Source organism: Mustela nigripes, chromosome 8 (genome assembly GCF_022355385.1).
Source record: "Mustela nigripes isolate SB6536 chromosome 8, MUSNIG.SB6536, whole genome shotgun sequence".
NCBI classification, from domain to species: Eukaryota; Metazoa; Chordata; class Mammalia; order Carnivora; family Mustelidae; genus Mustela; species Mustela nigripes.
Window position 1 is genome coordinate 52,118,959 of NC_081564.1, and position 26,351 is coordinate 52,145,309.

General features: G+C 41.0%; 1 protein-coding gene across 2 annotated transcripts in view; it reads right to left on the bottom strand.

Moving 5' to 3' along the window:
• The window catches only part of GAREM1 (GRB2 associated regulator of MAPK1 subtype 1), a 206,213-nt gene that overhangs the window by 11,841 nt on the left and 168,021 nt on the right, over positions 1 to 26,351 (bottom strand). For both annotated transcript variants that reach the window (XM_059409418.1, XM_059409417.1), the window contains exon 4: positions 10,629 to 11,801. In XM_059409418.1, coding sequence (XP_059265401.1) covers positions 10,629 to 11,801 — 1,173 coding nt within the window. The remainder of the gene's footprint in view (positions 1 to 10,628; positions 11,802 to 26,351) is intronic.

Genomic DNA, 26,351 nt, shown 5'->3' on the forward strand with positions numbered 1-26,351 from the left:
AAAAAAAAAAAAAAGAATGCTAGGCAGAGGTTAACAGATGTCACACACACAAAAAATACAACAAAAAGCTACTTTTATTTTAAAATATGTAAGAATGCCTTTTATATTTTTATGTGGGCATTGTTTTTGTTAAGTCACTTGGGCTGGATGTTAATTTTGTGTGTGTCCTCCTATTAGTGTCAATCTTGAGAAAAAAATGCACCAGCAGACCTGGCGCATATGACCAACCTCAACTCTACCACCACCACACTTGCCATAGTAGGAGTGTGAAAATGACAATGACGGTATTTCTAAACTGGGAAATGTCAACCCCCCTCCGAATAACTACTATTCTAAATGGAGATATTACAGAATACAGCATGGCTGGCAGGCTAGAGTCCTTCCTTCTTCTCCAATGTGGCATGTCTGACAGCACGGTGCGGTTGGGGGTACCTGGGTTCTCAGGAATAAACCTCCGCCCTGGTCCTAAGCGAGTGCTGGCATTGTTTGGGGGCAGGTGTTACTGTCTATCCCAGATTATGCATGACCTCGGCTACTGGTTGATCATTTCTGGTTATGGGTAGTTTGGGTGTTTGCAGAGACACTCCTGGCACCTGCTGGTTAGAACAGGGTCAATGACACGACATGGATTCAGGGGGCAGCAGGGAGAGCTGGTTCTCTGCTGTCCCCAGAGCCTTGCTTCATGAATTCTCGGGTCTAAGCTCTTCTTTCTGGAGCACCTCAGTGGCTCAGTCAGTGGAGCATCCGACTCTTGATTTCAGCTTGGGTCATGATCTCAGGGTCATGGGATTGGCAGGAGCTGGGCTCTGCACTCAGTAGGGAGTCTGCTTGATAGTCTCTCTCTCCCTCCCTGCCCCCCCCCCCACCCACAGGCAAGCACACAATCTCTCTATAAATAAATATTTTCTTTCCAGGAGTCACTTACACCTCCAGTACAATTACCTCTTCCCATTTGTAAAATGCTCAAGGATTAAATTCTTTTTTTTTTTTTTTAAGATTTTATTTATTTATTTGACAGAGAGAGACACAGTGAGAAAGGGAACACAAGCAGGGGGAGTGGGAGAGGGAGAAGCAGGCTTCCCGCTGAGCAGGGATCCCAATGTGGGGCTCAACCCCAGGACCCTGTCCTGGGGATCGTGACCTGAACCAAAGGCAGTTGCTTAACGAATGGGCCACCCAGGCACCCTCAAGAATTAAATTCTTAACAAATGTAAGATACCACCACTCAGGATAAAGACAACCTCTCCTTAGTATTCATGCAGCAGATTGCTAACCCAGGGCTAATTATAAAGGTCATTTACTGGAAGGTGGAAATGGTGAGTTCTGCTCTTTCTAGAACACTCTCTAGTCACCTTCTTTAGTCCAGAAGGCCTATTCCTGTGCCATCTAACACACTGACACAATTTAATAGTCAGGGTTTGAAGTAAGCTATAAAACGTGTCTAGGGGCTCAGAGCTGAGATCAGAGCCACTATCTACTTCCACCGTCCCCAAATGTCTAAAGAATATGGCCATCCCTTTCCCTTTTCCTACACAGTACATTAATTCCATTTTGCTACTGATACATTCAAAGGTATGATAAGTGCCTAGCACATGCTCACTGAGCTAGTGTTAAGTATACAGAAATTACTAGCTCATGGAATTTGTTGGGAAGAAGGGAGACAAACATAATCAAGACACAAATGGCCTTGTAATAACAGAAGTAAGAGGAAAGGTTAGTAGGAGCACCATTAACTTATTCAATGTGACAGAACAAATTCATAGGAAATTGTACCAAGAAAGTCTCCAGGAAGGAGGAATATATGAGTGTGCAAAAGGTATAGAGGCATGAAAAAAACCAACTAAAGTGATGCCTGGGCCTGGAGGCTTCAACGATGAGGCAAGTATTGTTTCCATTTATCAGACAGAAACTTAGAAGGAAGAACAAAGCTTGGGAGAAAACAAGGAGTTCAGTTTTGAAAATACGGAGCTTGAGTTTGATGTTCTACCAACAGAATCTGTGTGATGGTGGCACTGGGATCTCAGATGAGAAGAAAAGAAAGCTGAACCCCTATGGAATGGGCAGGAGAGGAGACGGAGAAGGAGGAGAGAGGTGACTCTATCTTAGCACCCCCAGAGCAGAACCTGCCCAAATGGTGTCAAAGAAGTGAAGGGAGGGGAGGAGAGCAGGAGAATGGCCATGTAAGGATGGCAGCCTGTCAAGAGTCAGGAAAGATCTGGAAGATATGTTAGAGCTCGCAGGTCACTGGGGATCTTAGCAAAAGTCACAATGAAAAAAACAAAACAAAACAAAAAACCAACTTGGCAGACAGATTCCAGTGAGTCAAGTGTATAACAGGAAGTGAGGGTGAATGAACTTGGGAGGGCACAACACTCTTTTCAAGAATACTGACTAGAAAGGAAGGGGAAGAGGCAGTTACTAGAAAGGGATAGTGGACGGAAGAAGGCATGGCTTTTTTCACCCCTAAGCTTGGACGAACTTTAGAAATGTGCCCAGATATAAACATGCACACACATAATAACCTGGAGGCGAATGGCTTACTAACCCCTAGAACGTACGGTTTCCCTGCATTTAAGAAGACGGAGAGAAGAGATATTTTCCCATTGCTTTCTGCTTTGGCCGTACCATCACTGGCCGCTGTAAAGCCAGAAAAGAAATCAATGGTAACTTACTGTCTAACAGCAAGAGCAAAGATGCACCCAACAGAATGAATGACTTTGGAAAGCTTCGTGTTTTTAAAGCGAAGGTGGTCAACCAAGTCAAAACCCAACCCCAATCTTTGGTCAAAACCAAATGTGTCATAGAATGGGATGATATTCTTTGTTTTCGGAATACTGTCCACAAAGCTGAACTTGCTTTCCTGACTCCAGGAATGGCATTTAACTGGCCTTTCCCTTCTCCATTCCCTTCAGCTCCAACTCTGTGTGGCTGGGAGGGAACTGAGCACAGTGTAAAGGAACAATAATTTGTTAAAAATGGAGAAAAGGGTCTTCTCCCTTAATAGCCACATGTTAAAAGTGATGCATGAGAATTTGTTCCAATTACAAAGCTCATTAGTACCTGGTTGGAAAACAAGGCTACACATATTTATGTATATTTATGATATGTTATGTTTATTGTATGTAACATTTGGTACACATAATTGGAGCTTTTTATACATATTACCTATGATCTAATTACTTTCTCCTGTGACCATTAAGTTTTCCCGACACTTCTAGGGACTAAAAGAATACAAGAGACTGAAAGACACACCAAGTATTTATGAAACAGCACAGTGTAGGGATGGGGGGTTTTGGTATAATATTACTTGTAAAATTTTCATTTCTTGGAACATTCTACTTGTCTTCCACGGAAGCAAGAACACTTTTTATACCCTCTCACTAGTTGGACCAAAGAGACTGCTTAAGAAAAGTAAATGGAACACATTACTGTGACATTTTTTGTGTAGCCATCTTTTGGGGGGAAAACATCAATTTTATCGCAGTGTACTCAACTTTTAAATCCATGGCAATGGGTCTGGAGACACCTATTGACAAGGCCAACCATTTCCCTTGTCTGTGGTTTAAAACCAACACACACGCACCATCACAAGCTTGTGGGTGGAAAGATTCTGTCTCAAAGATCACACTGCTTAGAATTGTCGCAGTCACTGAAGAGATTTCGGCATCACTCAAGCAGGGTAAGGATCATTTTGTTTCTTTTTGACAATAACTCAGAAAATACACAGATTCTTGAAGTGAGCTTGATCTACAACTGCACTCACCTGTACTGTGAATTTTCTTCTCAAAAAGCCAACTTCAGGATAATGTCAGCAATGGAAAGAAAGGAGTTTTGTAACCACGCTTCCTTGAACTTTGCAACTTTGCCTTCAGTGCATGCCCTCTGCCCTGGATTTTATATCGCTTCCCACACTCCCTCTCCCAGATAACAAAATCATTACAGCCTTAAGAAATCTTATTTATAAAGAGGCTTTTATACAAAGAGTTCATAACCTTGTCACATACCCATCAGGGTATTTTCAGCCAAACAGAAATGAAAAGTTTATAATGACAAAATGGCAATAAATGAAACTCTATGTGATTAATTACGCAAGGGCAGATGTGATTTACAGTCAAAATCCTGATTCTTAGATGAATACTTTTTTTTTCCCCCTTCTAGTTTTACACACTGACGATAAGACCTAAAGACAGACCTGGGTTTGAGACGACCTCCAATCTCCAAGCCTCGGGCCAGGGAGGCAAGGCGGAGGCCATTCACGAAGGGCAAGTGGTCCTGAAAAGAATACTTGTTCAAATTCTAGGGTGCTTCTATGGACTCAGAAGAAGGAATATGCTACTGGGGCAGAGAATAAAGCCCTTTTCTGAGCAAGGAATATAATACATGATACATATATTTAAATAGTATATAACCTTCACATTAATGTGATTTTGTGCAAATGGCACTCAAGAGTGCAGATTTGCAACAAGAGCTATCCCACAGAATATTGTAATTATTAACGTACTCAACATTGAGACTTTCCTGGACACAGGAGAAAAACATTTCTTGGTTTAGAAGGTTTCACTTAAAAACAAATAACTTACATGAAACCAGAGGCAATTAGTTTCAAAATTACCAAAACACAGTAATAATTTAGTCCTTATTTCAATTAACATATGGGAACGTAGATATGGCTTGTTCTCAGAGTACTCCTCAAAAGTCGTAATTAAAATTAATTAAATGTCAAATGCCTTAGGAGACCTCATTAATTAGTGGAATCCTGAGTGAATCTTTTTGTAGAGCAATTACTCTGAAAAATAAATAGTCACTTCCAGATTAATCTTTTTAGTACCTAAACCTGAATATTAATATGTCAGATTTATTTAAGAAAATCTGTCTTTTAATGCCTTTTCTAATGTTAACAGTTGATACAGGGCAAAAGTCCAAAGACAAAATAAAATAAAAACTTAGTCAAATTAGTTCTCATAGCCAATTCCCTTAATTTATAAACAAACATCTGTTGATAGCTTTTTCCCAACTTTGGTAGTCATGTGACGTCTCTAATTCTGTTGGGTGGATACCTCCAGGTGGTGCAGGACACCTGGTCACACCATAATCTAGCCTAGCCACGCTGAGGAATAGAATTTGCCAAGGCAACTTGTCAGTACCCCCCCCACTTTTGAAAAAGATTTATTTATTTATTATTAATTTGTCAGAGAGAGAGAGAGAGAGAAAGAGAGGGAGGGAGAGCATGAACAGGGGAGCAGCAGGCAGAGGAAGAAGCAGGCTCCCTGCTGAGCAAGGAGCCGGATGGGGGGTAGTTGATCCCAGGACCCTGGGATCGTGACCTGAGCCGAAGGCAGACATTTAACCATCTGAGCCACCCAGGCATCCTGGCAACTTGTTAGTCTTAATATTTCTATACAGGTTTGTCTGGGAATTCCAGTTTCTTGACATGTGTTTGCAGCCTTAGAGCCACACGTGGCTTCTTCACAGGTACTCTACAGCTCTTCAAAACCCCCAACTGTCCCCAGGAAAGGATGACACAGTACTGGGGTCCAGGCTGCTGAGCATTTCTGTGTCTCTTCGATGAGTACAAATCTGGCTCCACAGCTGGGTAACTGTAACATTAACACCTAGCTTATCAAATGGGTATTTTAAAAGTCAGATGAAAAGAATGTTTTGTTATTTTTAAACCCAAGTCGGTTTCTGTAATACCTTAGAGACCAGGAACACGAAGCTATCACACGTGCTTTTGAATGTGCGGACCAAGGGGCCCTGCCTGGGTGCTGGGCTGACTGTGGAGGGAGAGGTGCCTGTTTCTGTCAGCCTACTTGCCTCTTTGAAGAGGCCTCATACCCTCATTAAAACCTCCCAAAATCATTTTCCATCTGACCCTAAATTGGAATCTGCCCCATATTAAGTTACAGCCACTATTTATTGAACACTTCCCAAGTGCCACAAGCCAGTGCCAAGTACTTGGTACAGTACAACGATGCAATGAAGAAGCTGTTATTCTCCCCACAGAAATGACTCAGGGAGGTTAAGTATTTTGCCAAAGGTACCAAGCTACTATGTGGTAGAGTGAGGAAGATTCAAATCTGTGGCTTTTTTTTTTTTTTAAAGTAGGCTTCACACCCAGCATGGTGCCCAATGCGGGGCTTGAACTCATGTCCTTGAGATCAAGCGTTGGATGCTTAACCGAGCCACCCAGGCATCCCTCAAATCCACAGCTCTTAACCTAATGTCCTATGCCTCTAATTATCTACCACATAGTGTGCCTGATCACTTCTCTCCCCGCTTCCAGTTAAATTCCACAGAAAAGGGGAAATGAAGACTTCTGGGAGGCCTGGCATTTCTTCACATTTTCTCATCAATTGTTCAGCCTGTCTGAGGCAGACCAGATACTCCGACTCACTTCTGTAGAGCTCAGTCCATTTTTCTAAGCACCTACTGGACTAAATCCACCCTGTAAGTCTTATTTTTCCCCAAACCAACAACATAGAGTGCTCCGTGCCAGGGGCTTTATTTATGATGGACTTTCAGCCTTATTCAGTGAGTACGCCAGCAATCCGTCTTACGACAAATCCCTGCACCTAGTTTCTCTAGGGCTCTGGGGCACCCCTTTCGGGCGCCACGGTTAACAAATTCTTCATCAATTTGGCAGTAACACTTGGTTTAAACCAGTGGTTCGTGACCTAGCTCCTTTTATGATTTTCTTTTCATGAACCTCAGGAATTGCTCTAATGTCAACAGCCAAGCAAGGAGGGAAGAGCCTAATCTCTGGGGTTCTGTGGTCCCCAGGTTGGATACTGCTGCATAAATAGTTTCAGAAGAATGGCGATCCTGTGGTTTTGATAATGACTTGTAATTCAGTGTGCAGCCCAAAGCAGTCTGGGACTCAACCCTTCTATGTACAGAATTTTATGCAATATAAAGGCTTTCTATTATTGCTCTCCAAAATGGCATTTTTTTTTTTTCAACATTGTCACTTCTTGAGTGTATCTGGGTAAATGTTTTAGACTGATCAGCCAGTACCCAGAAAATTAAGATTAGGGATAGAGGCCCATGATGTTACAAAATAGAGGATGTGTTTAGAATAAACATATGAACCAAAAGGATAATCCACTTAACAAGGACTGTCAGGTCATTCTGATCTGAGGGCCCTCTGTGCAATTTAAAAAAGGGACAATGTCACCATTCAGTGAGCCCGCGATGCTCCCTCAGTCTGGGCTCATCTGCAACAATTCTGAGGGAGACAAGTGGCATCCCTCTTAAACTAGAACTATGCTTACTTTTCCCTGGGCTATTCCTGTTGGGAGGGGAACAGCCTCTCCTATTCTGGAGAAGTAAGTGGCAGAGTATTGCTTTAAAAAAACAAAAACAATCTTTACATTCAACAATCTTTACAAAGATACCTGAAGACTAGAACATAGCCCTCAACAGCCACATCAAATACAAAGTGAATGAGGGCTACGCCGATGACTCAATCCACTGAGGATTTTCAATTTGGTCCCACCAGCCAGCTTTCTGCTTAAGTAAGATGTGGGGGAAAAAGTGCTGAACAGCACGACCCCGATGTGGCCAGAATTGCAGCACAATGAGGGAAACACAGTGGTATTGCCGAAGGGGAAAGATTTACTCTCCTGGTTACAGAAAGAAACAAAGCACACCAAAATGTGCTGGAGACAGAGCACGAGCGTGGGTTACAACTTCGGTCACTGAAGTAGGAAGTGAAGGAGGAAAAGAAGAATCAGGAGAGAAGGGACAGGTGGGCATGCAATGGAGCCATTGTAGCCCTGGATGTTAACACAACGGGGTCACGCCCTGTGGCAAACAGAGCGCATTTGCCAATTACCAGCTCTGCTTCCCTTACCATGAAAGACAACTCTGTGCCATTGTTCTGGCACCTTTTATCCCTAAAGACCTGGTGGGAGTTGTCCCCTTCCCAGATGATGTCTCACTTGAAAGCTTATCACCATCTTTAATGATTGGCAGGATAACTATTAGGTACATGGCATGTCTTTCTCCCAGGACTCACCCCAGTGTAACTTTCCAAAGAAGTTTTATTTAATTCTGTGGGAGCGCTTGAATTTATGCCCCATTAAAGCTCCCTTTTGAAAATTACAAGCTGAAGCCACATCTAACAATTATGACGTTTCTTTGGATCCCACATAGTTCCTAAAAATGGAAAACTCATTTCATGGTCAAAGAGCCCATAAAAAATATGACTTCATTTGAAATGCCCAACTTTTTTTTTAAAGTAAATCAAGTGATTTCAGGTGTTTTAAAAATTTTAAAAAAGATTATAGCATTCTATAAACACTGGACATGCTCTGAAAAGAGTCTCTTGTAAGACACGACATCTGAGACTAGAGACTAACATTTTTCTCCCCCTCTGAAGTTTGCTTTTGCTTTCAAATTTAACTCTCATATTTTTTAGTACCAAGGTCAAGAATAGAGTCTCTTAATATTTATGTTCTTACTCATCTTTTATTACGCCACAGAAAAAACAAGTGGCGCTAGCCTCCTATTTCTAGACTTTGTTACATAATGACTTTGGATATGACCATCATGGATGAGTCAATCCATCATTTAGCCAACATAAGTCTCCACTATGTGCCAACCAGGACCAAAGTCCTATAGGAACAGTTCACACAGTCACACTCCTACTGAAGACCAGGGTTCCAAGTTTCCAGGAACATCAAGTATATAGTTGAGACACACTGAACACTGCTTACTTTCCAGAAGGACCATCCCCTTACTTTTTACCTGCTTTTGGGGGGCTGGGCTGGGATGGAGGACCATCCTCTGACATGAATAAAAAATACCAAGGACGTCCCTAAAATTTTTCATGGCCCCTACTAGGTACTGGGATCCCTGGGCTTGTGTCTTGAGGTCTATGGGAGATGCTTCAAAGAACAAGGAAAATCCAGATCTGCAATCTCTGGGGAGTTCTTGTGTCCTAGAATGAACAGCTGGGGCGGGGGGGGGGTCTCCCCTCAATAATCTCTGCAGCAATGAGGGCCCCACACGGACAGCGAAGTTCAGGGCTGTCCATGACGTGGCTCCAGCCCTTTCAGCCATCACGGCCATTCATCCATCCTAGTCACCCTATTCTGCTGACTCTAGAGCACTCCCTGTTCTCTCTTCACCTGTCCCAGCTTTCTTCCACATCTTTGCTCATGCTATTCTGTCTGGAAGGCCCTTTTTTCTCACCTCTCTGCTCTTCCAACTCACGTGTGTTCTCTCAGCTCATTTAAAATGCCATCATCTCCACGAAGACTTCTCTCATGCATCACCCAACTAGAAGTTTCTTTTTCCGAATTCATTTTCCTCTGAATGAAGTCTCTCTCTCTTCTATCGTTTATCACATTTTAACTTATATGACAGTCATTGCATTTCATCTGTTAACTTCCCTATAAAACTGAAAGATACCAGAGTCCAGAGTGCACGTCCTGTTTCTTGCATCCCACCCGGGATGTCTACCGGTTTGCAACTAGGTTCTGCACAGCTGCAGGGTTCCACGGAGGTGTCCCAAGACTACCACGGGGAGCAGAGAGAAGAGACGCATATGGAGACATCCTCCCCCTAAATGTGCTTCAGTCAGATAGGTCTGAACTCTTCTATTTACTGTGATTTGTGTAAGTTTTTTTTTTTTTTTTTTAAAGAGTCTGCTAGAGATAGGGGGAAAAAAAATCCACTGCAGTAGCCACTGTCAAATAAACAAACAGAACTATACCCATCATCTCTAGCACTTTCTCAGTTCAGATATAATGAAATCCAATGATTAAAAACAAGGAGCAAAGGTTCAGAGTGCCTGTCAATCAAAGAACCCAGTCAAAACAGAGGGCCCTTTTTCCTGTCCCATACTGACCTTTTTTACAGTAAGATTTGACAGAAGCCCCACAAGCCTTAACTGAGTTACGTTTAAGGTGTTACACAGAACCCGCTGTGGCTCGGGTTCTGCTCTGGTGTGTGTCTATGGACACAGGCGCACCGACCATGCTTTGATCTCCGTGTAACTTCAGGGAAGTAGGAAGGGTTACAGATGACGCTGAGGTCTCTGGATTCCTCCTCCCATCCCGCACCCCTCCCCACCCCCCCCCCAATAAACCTACTCTTCCTTCAATCTGCCCCACCACTGTAACTGGCACTAATAACCACTCTGTTGCCCAGGCTAAAATTCTAAGCGTTTTCTTTGATTTCCTCTTTCCTTCACTACCCACACCCAATTTATCAGCAAGTACTGCCGGGTCGTTCGGAAGCAGCTCATTTCTCCCTGCCATCCATGGCTTCCCGCTGCTGCGGTTCAAGGCATCGTCATTTCGGACCTCCCCCAACCGTAATGCCTCTTCTCAGGTCTCCCACCGTCCGCCCTCTCCTCCCTATTATCCATTCTCCAGGCAGCAGCGAAAGGCATGTTCAGACCTCTTTTTCTTCAAAACTCTCAAGGTTTAAAAACTTGGAACTCCTAACTGGTAAAACTAAACTAGCCAGTATTTCTATTTCATTCCAAATGAGGCAAATTTGCTGCTCCCAATCATTTCCCACCGGGAAGTTTCCCTCTCATTAAGAAAGAAGACAAGCTCGTCAGGTGACGTTGCGGAGAGATGGAAAATCAACATCCCCTGGGAACGGAAATGACTTACGGCTTCAGATTTGGGAGGCACTGGAGGTGGAGGTAGGGCGATCTCTGAAGACTTCATGGCTGCTCCCAGAGTTCCGGGCACTGGAAGAGGAGAGGTTGCACATTTGGACCGGACGGAACCTCTGGACTGATCGCATCTGCTCTTCTCGCTCAGGGAACGCGTGAGAGGCTGATGGCTGGGCTTGCCGTCCTCCAGCCAGAGCTCTTCGTAAGGAAGCTCCGACTTCCCCAGGACACCCGCCGATTCTTCACCGGCTTCCGGGAACAGGTAGTCGCTCCCACTGTCCCCCAGGTCCTGATAGGGCAAGATGTCGTGAGGGAAGGGCGCCCACTCTCCCCCCAGGTCCCTGCAGCCGTGGAGGTTCACCTCACTGTTGCCATGGAGATTGTTGCCATACACGCAGACAGACAGCCGGTGGAAGGACTGGGTGAGCTCATCGCGGGCGTAGCTCAGAGAATTGGGCACGTGGTTGTGGCCAGAGCACCGGCCCTTCCTGGGGCTCTTGCAGTCCTCATTCCAGTCGGTCTTCACATCTCGGACAGCCCGGGAATACTCGTCGATGTCGAATTGTTCTTGGCAGATACCCAGCCAGTGATGCACCAGGGTCTCGGGCCACACGTCTCCCTTTACCAAGTGTTCTGGGAGGCTGAACTTGGGGACCGTCAAGTGCAAAGGGAAGTGCATGGGGAGGATCTTGTTGTTCCGTAGCACACAGCAAACCACCACTGTCTTGGTCTGGATGTTCACGAACTTGTAGCGATGCCCCTCACGGATGAAGTGGAGGTCATAGGGGTTCCTGGGTGGAGGGCTGGGCACCGTCACGTTCACGGGGAGCCTGGTTTTCTCCACTATGTTGCGGATGGTGTGCTCGCCCTCCTGCATCTGAAGTTCCAGGGGACTCCGGGTGCTAAATCTGCCCTTGCACTGGAATGGCAGGCTAATGCTTTCATTGGTCCGGTGATTCATGCAGATCAGGCATGGCATTTTGCCCTTCCCCAGCTTGCTGATGGAGTTGAGCTTGCCGATCTTTTTGAAGATCGTGTTGAGTCGTGACTTCTCCTTGAAAGTCTTTGCGTACAGGATTTCTGCTTGCCCCATGAGAGTGAGTTCATCCCCAGTACAGAGGGTGATATTATAAACTTCGGTGTCCTCATTGCATTCACCTGAAGCAACCTGCAACAGGAGAAATCAGTTTTACGTTAGCTGCCTTCAGTCCATTCCTGCAGAGAAGCAGAGAACTTGCCATGAAGACAGACACACAAGCACGTGTAAAAGGAAAATGCTGTTCCCATACTAAATTTAGCCACTCCATTTCTCTTATAATATTTATATGGCTAACAGTAATAAGAAGATATTCTTTTAGACTTGTAAAAACATACTTTGTTCTGAAGAAATAAGCAATCTGTTTGTTAGTAAAAATTTGGGAAATACAGAGAAAAGACACAAGAAGAAAGTAACACCCACGGGCCTGATTCAGAAATAGCCACCATTATAATGGTTTGATAAACATTCTTCCAGTTTCTTTGTCCACGTAGAGGAGCCTACCATATGGATAATTATTTTGGGATAGTAATATTATTCTGTCTCTTCCAGCTATTAAAAAAATGCTTTCACGAACACCACTGTAAAATATTCCTTTTTTTTTTCAACTGTTAAAGAAATTTTTAAAAAAGATTTTATTCATTTTATTTGTCAGAGAGAGAGAGAGAGAGAGAGAGAGCACAAACAGAGGAAGAAGCAGGTAGAAGGAGACACAAGATCCCCGCCAAGCAGGGAGCCTGATGCAGGACTCGATCCCCGGACCCTGGGATCATGACCTGAGTAAAAGGCAGACGCCCAGCTGACTGAGCAGCCCAGGCATCCCACTTTACTTCTAACATTTTATGCAATTTGGGGCGCCTGGGTGGCTCAGTGGGTTAAAGCCTCTGCCTTCAGCTCAGGTCATGATCCCAGGGTCCTGGGATCAAGCCCCACATCGGGCCCTCTGCTCAGCAGGGAGCCTGCTTCCCCCCACCCTCTTCTCTCTCTGCCTGCATCTCTGCCTCCCTGTGATCTCTATCTGTCAAATAAATAAGTAAAATCCTTAAAAAATATTTATGAAATTTTCTAAAATTGGAATTGGGAGAGAGGATGTAAAAATGTTTTATTTCTCCCTGTCCTTTAATTTTATTATACAAACTATTCATATTCTTTGGCAGAAATATTAGAAAATATAGATGCAAAGATGAACAAATTCTATAGTCTTACTACTGAAGATAATCTATGTTAACAATATATAAATTTATATAAATAGAGAAAAAGAGAAATGAGATGCGTCATCTCTCTTGGAGATTTATAAATACATGTATACAATTTTGTTACTTTTTTCTCACTATTTTCATTTTCTCCTGTTAGGTATACACCTTCAGTTATAATACTGAGCTTATGTATCTGATTATCTGGGCATATGCCTTAATTTTTCTGACTAGTTCCTTATTGTTAGACAGATGGGTTTTCCCAATGTTTAGCAATTATGAATAGTACTGCAATGAATTTTTTTACATTTCAACTATTTCCTTAGGACAAAGGCCCAGAAGCAGCATTGCATGGACAAAGTTATCGATATCTATTTGGAAGGTCTAATATGCATTTCCTATTGCGCTTCCTCAATGTTGTATTTATTCACACTTCTCCCACTTTATGAAATTACAGGTCTCTCCATACCCATGCTTAATGAGTTTAATGTCTGCCAATATTAAAGGTAGAGCACATATCCTGCATTTATTTATTCACATTTTATTTTATTTGATTATTAGGGATCTATTTTGGTACTCATGTATCTGGCCATTTAGATCTCTTCCTTGTGAATGTCTGTTTGCGCCCTTCACCCATTCTTTTCTATTGGGACGGTCATCTTATTGATTCCTTTTGTCATGTGAATATCAGCGATTCTATATATTTTCCAATTTGTTGCATGAATTTCAACTTTATAACTTCTTAAAGAGCTGAAGTTTTTTCTTCCTATGTAGCAAACATTTTCAAAATTTTCCTTTGTAATTTCATTCTTGGGCAGTATGCTTCTACTAGTGAGATGACATAAATCAGTGGTTCTGAGTTAGGAGTGATTTTGCTCCGTCTTCCCTAACCCCTGGGGACATTTGACCATGTCTGGAGACATTTCTTGATTGTCATGGCTGGGAGGGTGCTACTTATATCTAGCAGACCAGGTATGTTGCTAAACATGGAACAATGAACACAACACCCTCTCACAGCCAAGAATTATCTAGTCCAGATTTCAGTAGTGCTGAGGATGAGAAAAACTGAGATGATTATTTTTTTCTAGAATTTTGATGGTTTTTAACTATTTAACTGATTTAATTAAAATTTCTTTGATGGACTATTAAAGGTAGAGATCCAACTTTAGTTTTTTCTTAAAGATTTATTTATTTACTGGGGGGGAGGGGCAGAGAGCAACAGAGTCTTAAACAGACTCCACACTGAGCACAGAGCCCAATGGCGGGCTTCAACTCATGACTCTGAGATCACAACCTGAGGGGGAACCAAGAGTAGGATGCTTAATCGACTGTGCCATCTAGGCACCCCCAACTTTAGTTTTTTCAATAGCTAACTGAATGTCCAGTATACTTCTTTTCATCATGGATTTGAAGTGCTACATTGATAATGTACTAAATTTATAAAACACATACACTCATTCGTATACTTATATTTGCATCTACTATGAGGCCATTTATCCAAATGACCGTTCTATTTTCTCATCATAACTATACTGTTTCAATTTCTACAACTTTATCTTACATGTTCAGATTTGATACAAAAACCCTCATTTCTGGTTATTCCAACTCAGAAAGTTTTTGGATGTCAAGAAACAAGAGAAGCAAAGTCAAAATCCAGTAACGGTCTGAGAGAGGAAATATGTGCAATATTTTCACAAGAGTGAACCTCCCTAATACATAAGCAACTTTTTTTTTTTTTTTTTTAAAGATTTTTATTTATTTATTTGTCAGAGAGAGAGCGAGCGAGAGCGAGCACAGGCAGACAGAGTGGAAGGCAGAGTCAGAGGGAGAAGCAGGCTCCCTGCGGAGCAAGGAGCCCGATGTGGGACTCGATCCCAGGACGCTGGGATCATGACCTGAGCCGAAGGCAGCTGCTCAACCAACTGAGCCACCCAGGCGTCCCTACATAAGCAACTTTTAAGACATGACCAGAACGCCTCCAGAAAAACAGGTGAAAGTCATGAAAAACCAAGTCACTAAAAAAAGGCGCACAACAGACTTCAAATCCACGGAATGATGTTCAACTTCTTTTATAATTAGAGGAAAGTAAATGAAAATTATACTGAGATACTGTTTCTTACCTAGAACACTGAAAAATATTCAAAAGCTTGACAGCATACTCAGTGGGTGAGGCTAAGGGGAAACAGGCACTCTTCTTCACCATAGCTGGTAGAAATGCAAATGATACAAGCCCTGTGGCGGGGAATATGGCAATACTGAACCAAACCATGTACGTGTTTATCCCTCCATTCAGCAATCCTACTTCTAGGAAATTATCTGAAGACATTCCTCCCACGGTGTGAAAATGTAAATGCACAAGGTTATTCATTGTAGCATTATTTGTATTTGCAAAATCTTAGAATCAATCTAAATGCTCAAACACAGTAGACTGGCTGAATGAACTACGGCACAAACACAAAATGTATTATGCAAATAAGAACAAGAATGATGAGTTCAATGAATTAATAGAAAACAATGAACTAATAGGAAAATGACTTTCAGGAGATATTAAGTAACCACCCCCCCCCCAAAAAAAAACACCCAAAGTGCATGTAAGATTATACAGTATACTACACCTTCAGAAAAATCAGTATATATTTTTTCTGAAATTAAAAAAAAACAACAACAAGGAATACAAGAAAAATAAACCAGAAAACCAATGAAATTGTGGGCGCCTGGGTGGCTCAGTTAGTTAAACATCTGCCTTTGGCTCAGGTCATGATCCTGGAGTCCTGGGATCGAGCCCCACATCAGGATCCCTGTTCAGAGGGAAGCCTGCTTCTCCCTCTCCCACTCCCTCTGCTTGTATTCCCTCTCTTGCTGTCTCTCTCTCTGTGTCAAATAAATAAATAAAAAGAAAAAGAAAAAAAGAAAACAATGAAATCGGTCCTTAAAGGAGGGAGGAAACTAGTAGAAGGGAAGAAGTGATACCTCTGTGAACTCTTAGAGTTTCGATGCTTAGGAGGTACGCCAATGTTCTAACAAATTCAAAAAATAAAATTACATCAGCAAAAAGTTAAAAGAAACTGAAAGCTAAACATAAATGGAAGCAGATGAATCCAATCTTATTTCAAATGAATAAACTAGCCACATAGGGGAGAGACAGAGAAATCACCCAAGTAACTTCAAAATGCTTTGACTACAAATTGCCAGTAGGGAAAAAAGACCAACAAATATTGTGTTCTTTTTGGGAGATTTGTTTTGCATATGAGAATGGGTACAGGGATTCTGAAACAACTTTTATGCATATTGTAGAAATAAGCAAATGAGTAAACATGTTCTGAGAATCAGAGTTTTCACTGTGGAGGGAAGGCAGAAACTGGAGGTATTGTGTTATAACTTTAGAAAATTATACATGCGTACACACATCTTTAGCTTTGTTCCTTCTAAGGGACTAGTCCACAATAGCCAAACAGTGGAAAGAGCCAAGATGCCCTTCAACAGAAGAATGGATCAAGAAGATGTGTTCCATATACACAATGGAATATTACTCAGCCATCAACTTTTGTATCAACATGGATGGGACTGGAGGTTATGCTGAGTGAAATATGTCAAGCAGAAAAAGTCAACTATCATATGGTTTCACTTATTTGTGAACATAAGGAATAGCATGGAGGATATTAGGAGAAAGAAGGGAAAAATGAAGGGGGGGGGGAACAGAGGGGGAGACGAACCATGAAAGACTGTGGACTCCGAGAAACAAACTGAGGGTTTTAGAGGGGAAGGGGTTGGGGGGATGGATTAGCCTGGTGATGGGTATTAAGGAGGGCACAGATTGCATGGAGCGTTGGGTGTTATAAGCAAACAATGAATCATGGAACACTGCATCAAAAACTAATGATGTACCGTATGGTGACTAACATAATAAAAAATAATAAAAAGAAAAAAAATGACTCCTGCTATCACCAAATATACATAGCGCCCCAATATCATGGCTCCTTGAAGAAGAAATGCCTGACTTCAAGGGTAGGGCAAGAAAGTTACAAGATGAGCGTGGAACACTGTATTGTGTCAAAAAGTAAAGAAATGCTCTTAAGATGACAGCAATGTGCCAAAAGGACACAGGAGCCAGGTTGAATTGGCCTCCATGGGCCAAATCCTGGACAATTTGAGCATCACAATACACTAAGACTGCAATGAAAAAGTCTACTGAACAAAGTAGGAATATCAAAGTCCATATGTTAACAAAAATAGGAATGAGTGGAAAAAATGAATGGAGGAAAAGCTGACAAATGTGGAGGACTGGTGGGATCCAAGATTGGTACATCAAGCAAACATCAATGGATGCTCATTTAGACAGTAAGTTTGACTGAGGAGTAGGTTATGTGCATGGTCTTAGTTTTAAAGTGTCTTTGCTCGGAATGCTTCCTGATTGTGAAGGGAGAAAAAGTAAATACAGAGTGGAGAGACTGGACAACACCTTAGGCCAGATGTTCAAATGTAATATAACCAGAGAGGCATCCTCATGTGTGTACCCCTGAATGTGATTCCCTGAGAAGGTCAGGACTTCAGTTATAGAACATTCTACCTAAAAACGCATCATGAGAACCCCAGTATGAATAAGTATCAGACAAACCCTAACTGAGAAACACTGTATAAAATACCTGGTATGTATGCATGAAAAACGTGCATGGGATAAAAGACAAGAAAGGTTGAAGAACTACTCCAGAGTAACGTGAATGAAAGACAGAATGCGACATCAAGCAATATGTATTCCAGGAATGGATTCTGAACTAAAGGGAAGCAACGCCATCAAGTGCTTTGATGGACCGTAAAGAAGAATAGCACATCACTGTTAACGCTCCTGAATGCACTGTTTTTACACAAGAAAATGTCCTCATTCTTGGGAAATAGACACTGATGTATTAAGGTGTAAAGGGCATAATGCATGTAATTCACTCTGAAATGATTTAGAAAAATGTAAGTTGTGTGTCTGCCTATGTATGTGCATGTGGGGGGTGGAGTATGAGAAAACAAATGTGGCAAAATGTTAAAAGTTGGTGATCTTGTAGCAATTTTTTAGGACTGCAACTGTTTCAGAATAAATTAAAACATGACAGCAGGAAAAGTCTTAGATATTTTTGCCTATTTTTCCAGACGAACTTCACAGTCATTGTGTCTATGATTTCCATTGATAATTTTATTGAAAGTACTTTTACCTGCTGTTTGACATCATCAAAAATATTTCTAAATAGGCACATGATAATTCTCATAATCTACTGAGATCTTCTTTTTCCCTTATTAAGTTTGCCTTCATTATTAATCCCTGAACATTGCTGTTTGTTCATACATACGGTTTGTTGCTATTCTCTAAGATCAGTAACCTCACTGTAAGTTTTTTCCAGTGATAATCTTAGGATTCTTAAGTGATTAAGTCTTATGTAACCAATGCAAAATTCACCTTCATCTTTTTAGTCTTCATCCTTTCTCCTGACAACAGTGTGGTGGTGAGAATGGTGTTCCATATTTAATGTGAATTATTTGTTATTAAAACTGATCACATGAGAAACTCATTCATTTTTTGAGAAGGATTTTATCATGTTAGTGATGTGTGTTTCCAATTCCAGTTTTCTAAAAGTTTCTACGAAGAAATTTTAAAAATGTTATTTCTTAAAGATTGCATTTATTTATTTTAGAGAGAAAGTGCACGCATGTGCGAGCAGGGGGGAGGAGCAGAGAGAGAGGGAGAGAGGGGGAGGTAATCTCAAGCAGACTCCATGGCTGAGCAAAGAGCCCAACATGTGGCTTGATCCCATGACCCTGAGATCATGACCTGAGCTGAAACCAAGAGTCAGACGCTCAATGAGGTGAGCCATCCAGAGGCCCTAAAATAATGTTTTAATCAAGTGCCATTTCTGCACCCAATAAGATAGTCATATGTTTATTTTTTATTTTGATGTCCTGGTTTTATATTAAAATAGTAGATTCCCAAATAGTAAAACAATGCTACACGCCTGAAATAATCTGTGTATGACCATGTTGCACTTAAAAGTGTATTGCATGGGGGTGCCTGGGTGGCTCAGGGGGTTAGAGCCTCTGCCTTCAGCTCAGGTCATGATCCCAGGATCCTGGGATGGAGCCCCCCATCGGGAGGCTCAGCATGGAGCCTGCTTCCTCCTCTCTCTCTCTCCACTTACTTGTGATCTCTGTCTGTCAAATAAATAAATAAAATCTTTAAAAAAAAAAAGTGTATTGCATGACTCTTGATACTATTTGATCTCTGACTTATGTATCTTAGTCACAGGTGAAGTTAGTGTATTGTTTTATTATGTTATCTTTATCAGTTTTAGTACCAGGCTTTAAGGCTGAGATTGTTATTCTTTTATGTTAATGAAAAAGCATCTGGGTAAAGTGATTTGCCATGTTCATGTTGTTTACTGAGCAGTAATCATCAGTATGTGTATAGAAGACTTGAAGGTGGCAGTCTTTGTAAATAATTTCTCACGCACTATTCTAGGTCATCTCTATATAATTTTAAACTTTGGAACAAGCAATTTGTCAATCCACATTAGTGCTATAAAAAACAAACAGTTCTGTTGTCTCTACAGTGACAACTGTAGCAAGGCATTACTAGTACCTAAATGGCGGAAAAATACTATTTTAATGGTAGTTCAGGCTCATGAGGTTTAAAGTCCATTTTAGGTGATTCAGAGTAAGTGTTTTGAGTATTATTTTTAATAAGACCACACTTAACTGTGTTTACTTTCAGACTCAGTATTCGCTTGGGCTCCTACATTGGAGTTACGTTTAGGAATCTAAATAAATTAATTAATAATAAATAAACACAATTTAACTTTTTATTTGCAATAATTCCAGATTTGCAGAAAAGTTACAAAGCTGTATACCTTTGTCTAGCTTCTCCTGTTAACATTCTATACAACCATGGCACATTATCAAAACCAAGAAATTAACACTAATACAAGATGACTAACTTAACCACAAAGCTTTATTCTTTATTTGGGTTTCATTATTTTTTTCCACTAATGTCCTTTTTCTCTTTCAGAATCAAACAGATATGACACCACATTCAGTCCTTGATTTTGTGAGTTTCTTGGTCTTTCCTTGTTTTTTATGACCTTGAGAATTTTAAAGAATATAGTTTAGGGTTTGTTTGTTTGTTTGTTTTTTAAACTAATGAATCATTGATAAATTATAGTACTTGGCCCATATGAGGGCTGACTTTCTTTACCTATAGGACTTGTAACTTTGAGGTTTCAGTTACTTCATTTTGTTGACTTTGGTCACCAAGAATCCTAAAAAGACTCATTTGCTATTAATTCTCATTTTAGTTTATCCCTAAGGCTTTTGTTTTCAGCTAGCATCTAGCTATGTATATAACAATATAGATCAGAGCTCAGCAAACTATTAGCACAGTCCAAATCTGACCCAACACTTGCCTTTGTAAATAAAGTTTTATTAGGACACTGCTGTGTCCATTCATTTATGCATAATTTATGGCAGTGTTGGGTAGCTGTGACGGTAACTATATGGCCCACAAACTAACATATTTATTCTTTGTCCCTTTATAGAAAGTTTGCTGACCCCAGGTATAAATGAATGAAAAGAACTATAGCCTTTGGAAATTAACTGGGCCAATACTATTAACTTAATTACCAGCGAAGTTTGAATCTGTCTTTACTATTAGTGACCTCAGAAAAAGTATTTCATTTTTTTGAGCCTCAGCATCGCTCTCCATAAAATTAGAACATGATTGTGTACTTCACAAGCTTAATCAATGTATGTAAACAACCTCCCACAGTGGTAAGCTCTCAATAAATGGAGGCCATTACTCTTGTTATTACTTTTATGAACAATAAAAACATTTAAGTTTTTTTTTTCCCCAAGTAAGCTCTACGCCCAATGTGGGGCTTGAACTCAAGACCCTGGGATCCAAAGTCACATGCTGTACCAACTGAGCCAGCCAGGTGCCCCCAAAACATTTAAATTCTTTTTTTTTTTTTTTTTTTTTTTTTAGGTAGGCTCCATGCTGGGCTTGAATTTACAACCCTGAAATCAAGACCTGAGCTGACATCAAGAGTTGGATACTTAACTAAGCCACCCAGGGGCCCCAACATTTGAATTCTTAGTAATTCTGTTTCTCATTGCCTTTCACATCTCTGTATTTTCATGCTGGTTTCTATTTCTATCCACTACTGTTTTCAAGCCCAAACCACTACTTGAAGCATTATCCTTTCTTCTATACTGAAGAATTGCTCAAGTTTTTATTCAGTGTGTTATCCCAGAATAAAACTTAATGTCAGAAGAGGGCCTGAAATATCCTTACAGTTATATCCCAAAGGAAGTGAACATATTGAAATGATTCAAAAAAATATACCATTTTAAGATAGACTAGCCTCCAAAACATTCAGCTGCACGGCTGTACTTCCCTTCTGGTGAAACTTTGTAAAAAACTTGGCAATTCATCCATTTGGATGAGGATGGAGACAAGAGATGTTGAGAGAGAGGGTTCTCAGGAGACTTGAGAAACACACACACACTCACTCATACAACAAACTATTTTCAGTTAACACACAAGGAGCCAACAGTGCTTCTCAAATGTGAAGCAACAACAGAGCATATGTTTCTTCCTGGCTCTTTAAATCAATCCTTAATATATTTTTTTCCTAATTTACCTTTATAAACATACACCTTATAAAATGAAGAAATCATATAGGCTCGTGAGTACCACATACCAAATGAGCTGAAAGAGAACGTCGAGGCTGCTCAGGAGACACCCATCAGCCACTACGTGCACAGATGAAACAGATCAAAATTGTCCTTGCTATATGTCACTCTCTGGGCACATTCAACGGTTTTGTCTGTGTTGTTGTGTATGTGTATACTTGTAACGGAAGTTACTCCTACTCCCATACATAAAAATGCCTAACATATGTGAGGACAATCTGTAATTCCACGCTCCCAAACCTGATGTCATCATTAATGCTAGCAATTAGCTCTGCATAAATTATGAGACTAACGTCCTGACAGATCCTGTGGTCACTGTCAGCAACAGATGAAGAATCCGATATATAAATGCCCTTCCTTTGGCAGTTGAGCCCAGCAGTCTCCTCTGGTTTCCACAGATGTGATTTATTTGCATAATTTCTTTCCTTTTCTATTTTTTTAATAGCAAAAGAAACAATGCGTTCTGTCTAAGTGCTTCGGTATGCGTGCCTGGTTAACATTTCCAGTTTCAGTGTTTCCTGAGAGGAAGTAATTCAAAGTGTGTTATCTAAACAACTCTAATAGGTCTAATCCAGGAAACTATCAAGGTTTTACTGTTCGTAATACCATTCAGAATTAATAATACCCTACGGTCAAGCAACATTTTAAAACACTGATAGAAAATTTTACACACACCCACACCCGCAGATGTCTCTGGCAACAGATAATCTGTTTTCTAAGAACAGTTGTTCTAAAGATCAAACATGGAACAGAGGTTAAAACTGCAACCCTTGGGAAATAAAAATCAGGACTGATCTGACGGCTAGATTAAACAGCTAATATTTGGTTAATACTAGATCATTTCCCCCCAAAGTTCAATTTTTCTAATTCTTTCCTTTGGGAAAATGGCAGAACACGAGACACAAAGGGGCATGAAGGGTTACTTGTCAATCCTGAGTATCTCTTTTTTTCAACAGGAAACAGGGCAGAGATGACAAGTATGATGGCAGTGATTTATTCTGTGATGGTACAGCAGAGGGCTTCAAGTACTGCTTCAAGCAACAAGCTTAGTTTTTCAGACAAGGTCTCAAAACCTCAGATGACACCCCCCGCTCCACCAAAAAACAAAAAACACTAACCAAAACAAAACTCACTGGCCCACGGGGCTATCTTCAAACACTGAAATAATTAACCTCACAACTGTATCCAATTTGTCATTCTGAATGAATTCTGAAAATAAGTGACATGACTCATGGTAAAGAAAACATGCAATTTTAAACAACTGGAAAGTAAAAATACAAGTTGGCTATCTCCAAATCCATTCAATCTTCATTTAAGACATTTGTTCTTACATCTGACAAAATTCAGGCTACACAGTAATCAATAATTTCTGATCTCTCTGGAATACAGCCAGGAACAAGGCAGTGTTGCTACAGGCCCCTGAGCAGGCAAAAAGATGTGATGTTGATGTTTGGGCTTATAGGAAAGCCTTTAAGGGCCATAACTCAGCACACTTCCTCCCCTACAATCAAAATTCCATCCAACCTGGTTACCAGCCCACAGCATAACAAAAGTGAATATTAAAACTGGAAACAGGGATGGTTAATTAAGGCAGCTATTCTAACTAATGTAAGAGGCAACAAACAATTTGAATCAGACCATAAAACACACCCGATTCTCAGTGTAAGGTCTCTCCACATAAAGACTAAAGTCATAACACATCTCGGGAGATAGAAAGAAGTTTAACTTTTGTTCAAGTACTTCTCGTTAAGATGGAAGAAACGTACTACACATTTCAGGAAACTGAAATGAAATTATAGTTCTTTGGATAGAACTTTTGATAAAATTCACAGCTCCCCCAAAGGCTGGCTAACTAAAATTACTCGCGCTCTAAAGGTGCCAGAGAGGAGGTAGAAAATAACAGAGCAAATGATTCCTATTCATTTTGAAATCTCGTAAGAAAAACCCACCTCTCTGATTATTCTAATCTTAAAACGTGGAGGAGATGCTTTTTCTGAACTGTCATGACAGACATTAGGAATGGTATTTTAAACTAGGAATGGTGGTTATGCCTGAACTACACTCTTAAAACCACACACACACACACACAATTCCTCAAAGAACACTAATGCTTCAACACCACTGTTTTGTATTACTTTACAGGACGACCACAGGACGGCTGACAGACACAGAACAAAGTCTACAGAGCAAGTTGTTTTTGCCTAAAAGACAAAATGATCAAAAAGATGTCAGCGAGTCAGGGCACCTGGGTGGCTCAGTGGGATAAGCCGCTGCCTTCGGCTCAGGTCATGATCTCGGGGTCCCGGGATCGAGTCCCACATCGGGCTCTCTGCTCAGCAGGGAGCCTGCTTCCTCCTCTCTCTCTCTCTGCCTGCCTCTCTGCCTACTTGTGATCTCTCTTTGTCAAATAAATAAATAAAATCTTTAAAAAAAAAAAAAAGATGTCAGAGTGGGACTCCTGGGTGGCTCAGTTGGTTGAGCAGCTGCCTTCGGCTCAGGTCATGATCCCAGCATCCTGGGATCGAGTCCCACATCGGGCTCCTTGCTCAGCAGGGAGCCTGCTTCTCCCTCTGCCTCTGCCTGCCATTCTGTCTGCCTGTGCTCGCTCTCTCCCCCTCTCTCTCTCTGATAAATAAATAAAAATCTTAAAAAAAAAGATGTCAGAGAATAAAATAATTATGACAAGAATAGAATCACAAACAGCCCAAAACCTCTCCATTAATGTATTCTCAAGGCCTTGTATGTAGCTGTTCTATTAAAAGGAGTAAAGAAAGTAACAGGACATATGTTTGATTTGTTAACTACTTTATACATGGAAATAAGATATAGTCTAACGAGTTGGCAGAAGAGGAAGAGCTGTATTTCTTCATCTTTTTCAGATGGCAACTTTAAAAGGGGTAAGTAACATGTTAAGATAAAAGGCACATGAACTGCCTCTAATCTGTGACTTGGGGAGAAAAAAAAAAGCTGATTCTCAGTAACTTGGAAGCCCTGGAAAAAATCCCAAGTTCAGCATCAAGTTGCACAAGCCATTCACCTTAAACTTAGAACTCTTGCTCATTTATTGCGTGGTGCTGGGTTGCCACCTTTAGCACTGCTTCAAGCAACAAGGCAAGAGGCCAACTGTATGAAGCCCAGTTTCTATTGACAATACCGGTTCATACTTAAAAAATTCTGGGTTCATACTTTACAGGGGTATTTTTGTTGTTTTTAAAAGGGTTCATTTTGACATATGCTGCACTGATGTTGATAGTAAGTTTACTTGTAGGATTTTCTTTCTTTAAGTACTGGCATCAGGAAAGATCTAAAAATCTATACGTAGAGCAGTCATAAAAGCTGCCAAGTCCTGTGTGTGAGACCATAGCTGTTTCCAAAGTACAAAAGACAGAAGAATTTGGCTGCGTAATAATTACAGGACACATTTATTTAGATTTTTAGATAAGAAAATGAATTAACTGTACAAGCTACAGTGTCACTATGAAAGGATATTCCGATCACAATCATGAGCCTTAGCTCAATCCACAAATGGCATTCAAGGGAGCACAAAGATGACCGATTGAATCAGAACACCCAGCTTTTGCTGCTAAGTAGTTTTGTGGCTTCGTGTGAATCAATGAAGTCAGCTAACATCTGTTTCTTAGTTTTCCTATTTGTCAAAAGAAGGAGTAGGGCTCAGCGGTGTCTAAGGGCCTTTCCAGATCTAAAATGAGATGATTATAAAAACTCTTGTCGATAAACTTCCTTTGTTGTGCTGGATTATTTATAATATTTCATTTTACTCTCCGTCATGTTTCCCAGTATCGAGAAGGTCAGTTATCATTCAAATTCTCTGAATCTTACAGGATTTCTCCCCCCCCCCCCCATTAAAAAAAGACAACACTGCAATCCTTCTCCCACTGGGATAGCTCTGCTGCTAGACACTGCCACCCCTGCCAAAAACAGGTGCCAAACCCAGTAATCACGAGCTGATATGCAGGTGACAGGAATGTCGGCTCAGCTCTTGCCCTAGACCACATGGTAATGGTTCTGGAGAGGTATCTGTGGGCAGAAGCGGTGACTACACTCCCAGTCTGTCTGAAATCTCACTATTCCCCTGTGAGGCATTTCCCCCAGTTGAGACAATGCAAACTTGTTATTTTGCCACTGGGGAAAATCTATGCTGGAACAGCTGAAACCTTGGACCTCACTAGCTGAAATGAAAATAGCAACATTCTAGCATCGAGATCAGGGTATTTGGACTCTCTGTGACTCGAGAGCACTAATTTTAATGTAGAAAGCTTTTGGGCGAGAGCCGTGAAGTCAGAAGGCCTCTTACGTGCTTACCAAGGGTGGCAGGTTAGCCAATGCCAAATTGAAGGCCATCTTTTCTTTCCTCTGCTTACGTCTCCGGAAGGACCGAAGTGAAATCAGGGCGTAATTTGTTAGTCATTATTTTGGTGGCAGAAAGTAGATGTGTGGGAAAATTTCTCACTATTATTGGGCTTAGTTCAAAAGGCTGGAAGACGTTTGAAATAATTCACTGGGTACCAGTATAATACGTTTCCAAAAAAGTATCTGAGGTGAAGGGGTACTTTGAAACAGCAACAACAACAGTTACTAGGTACCGAGTTTTTAATATCAAGTTCCAGGGTACAAAGAACTAAATAAAGAGTAAGTGAAATAATCTGTGGTGGGATTTTTAAATTTTATGTGAAACTTAATTTAGTATGATTTTATGTTCTGAATCAGAGGTTGGCAAACTTTTTCTTACAGGGCCAGACAGTAA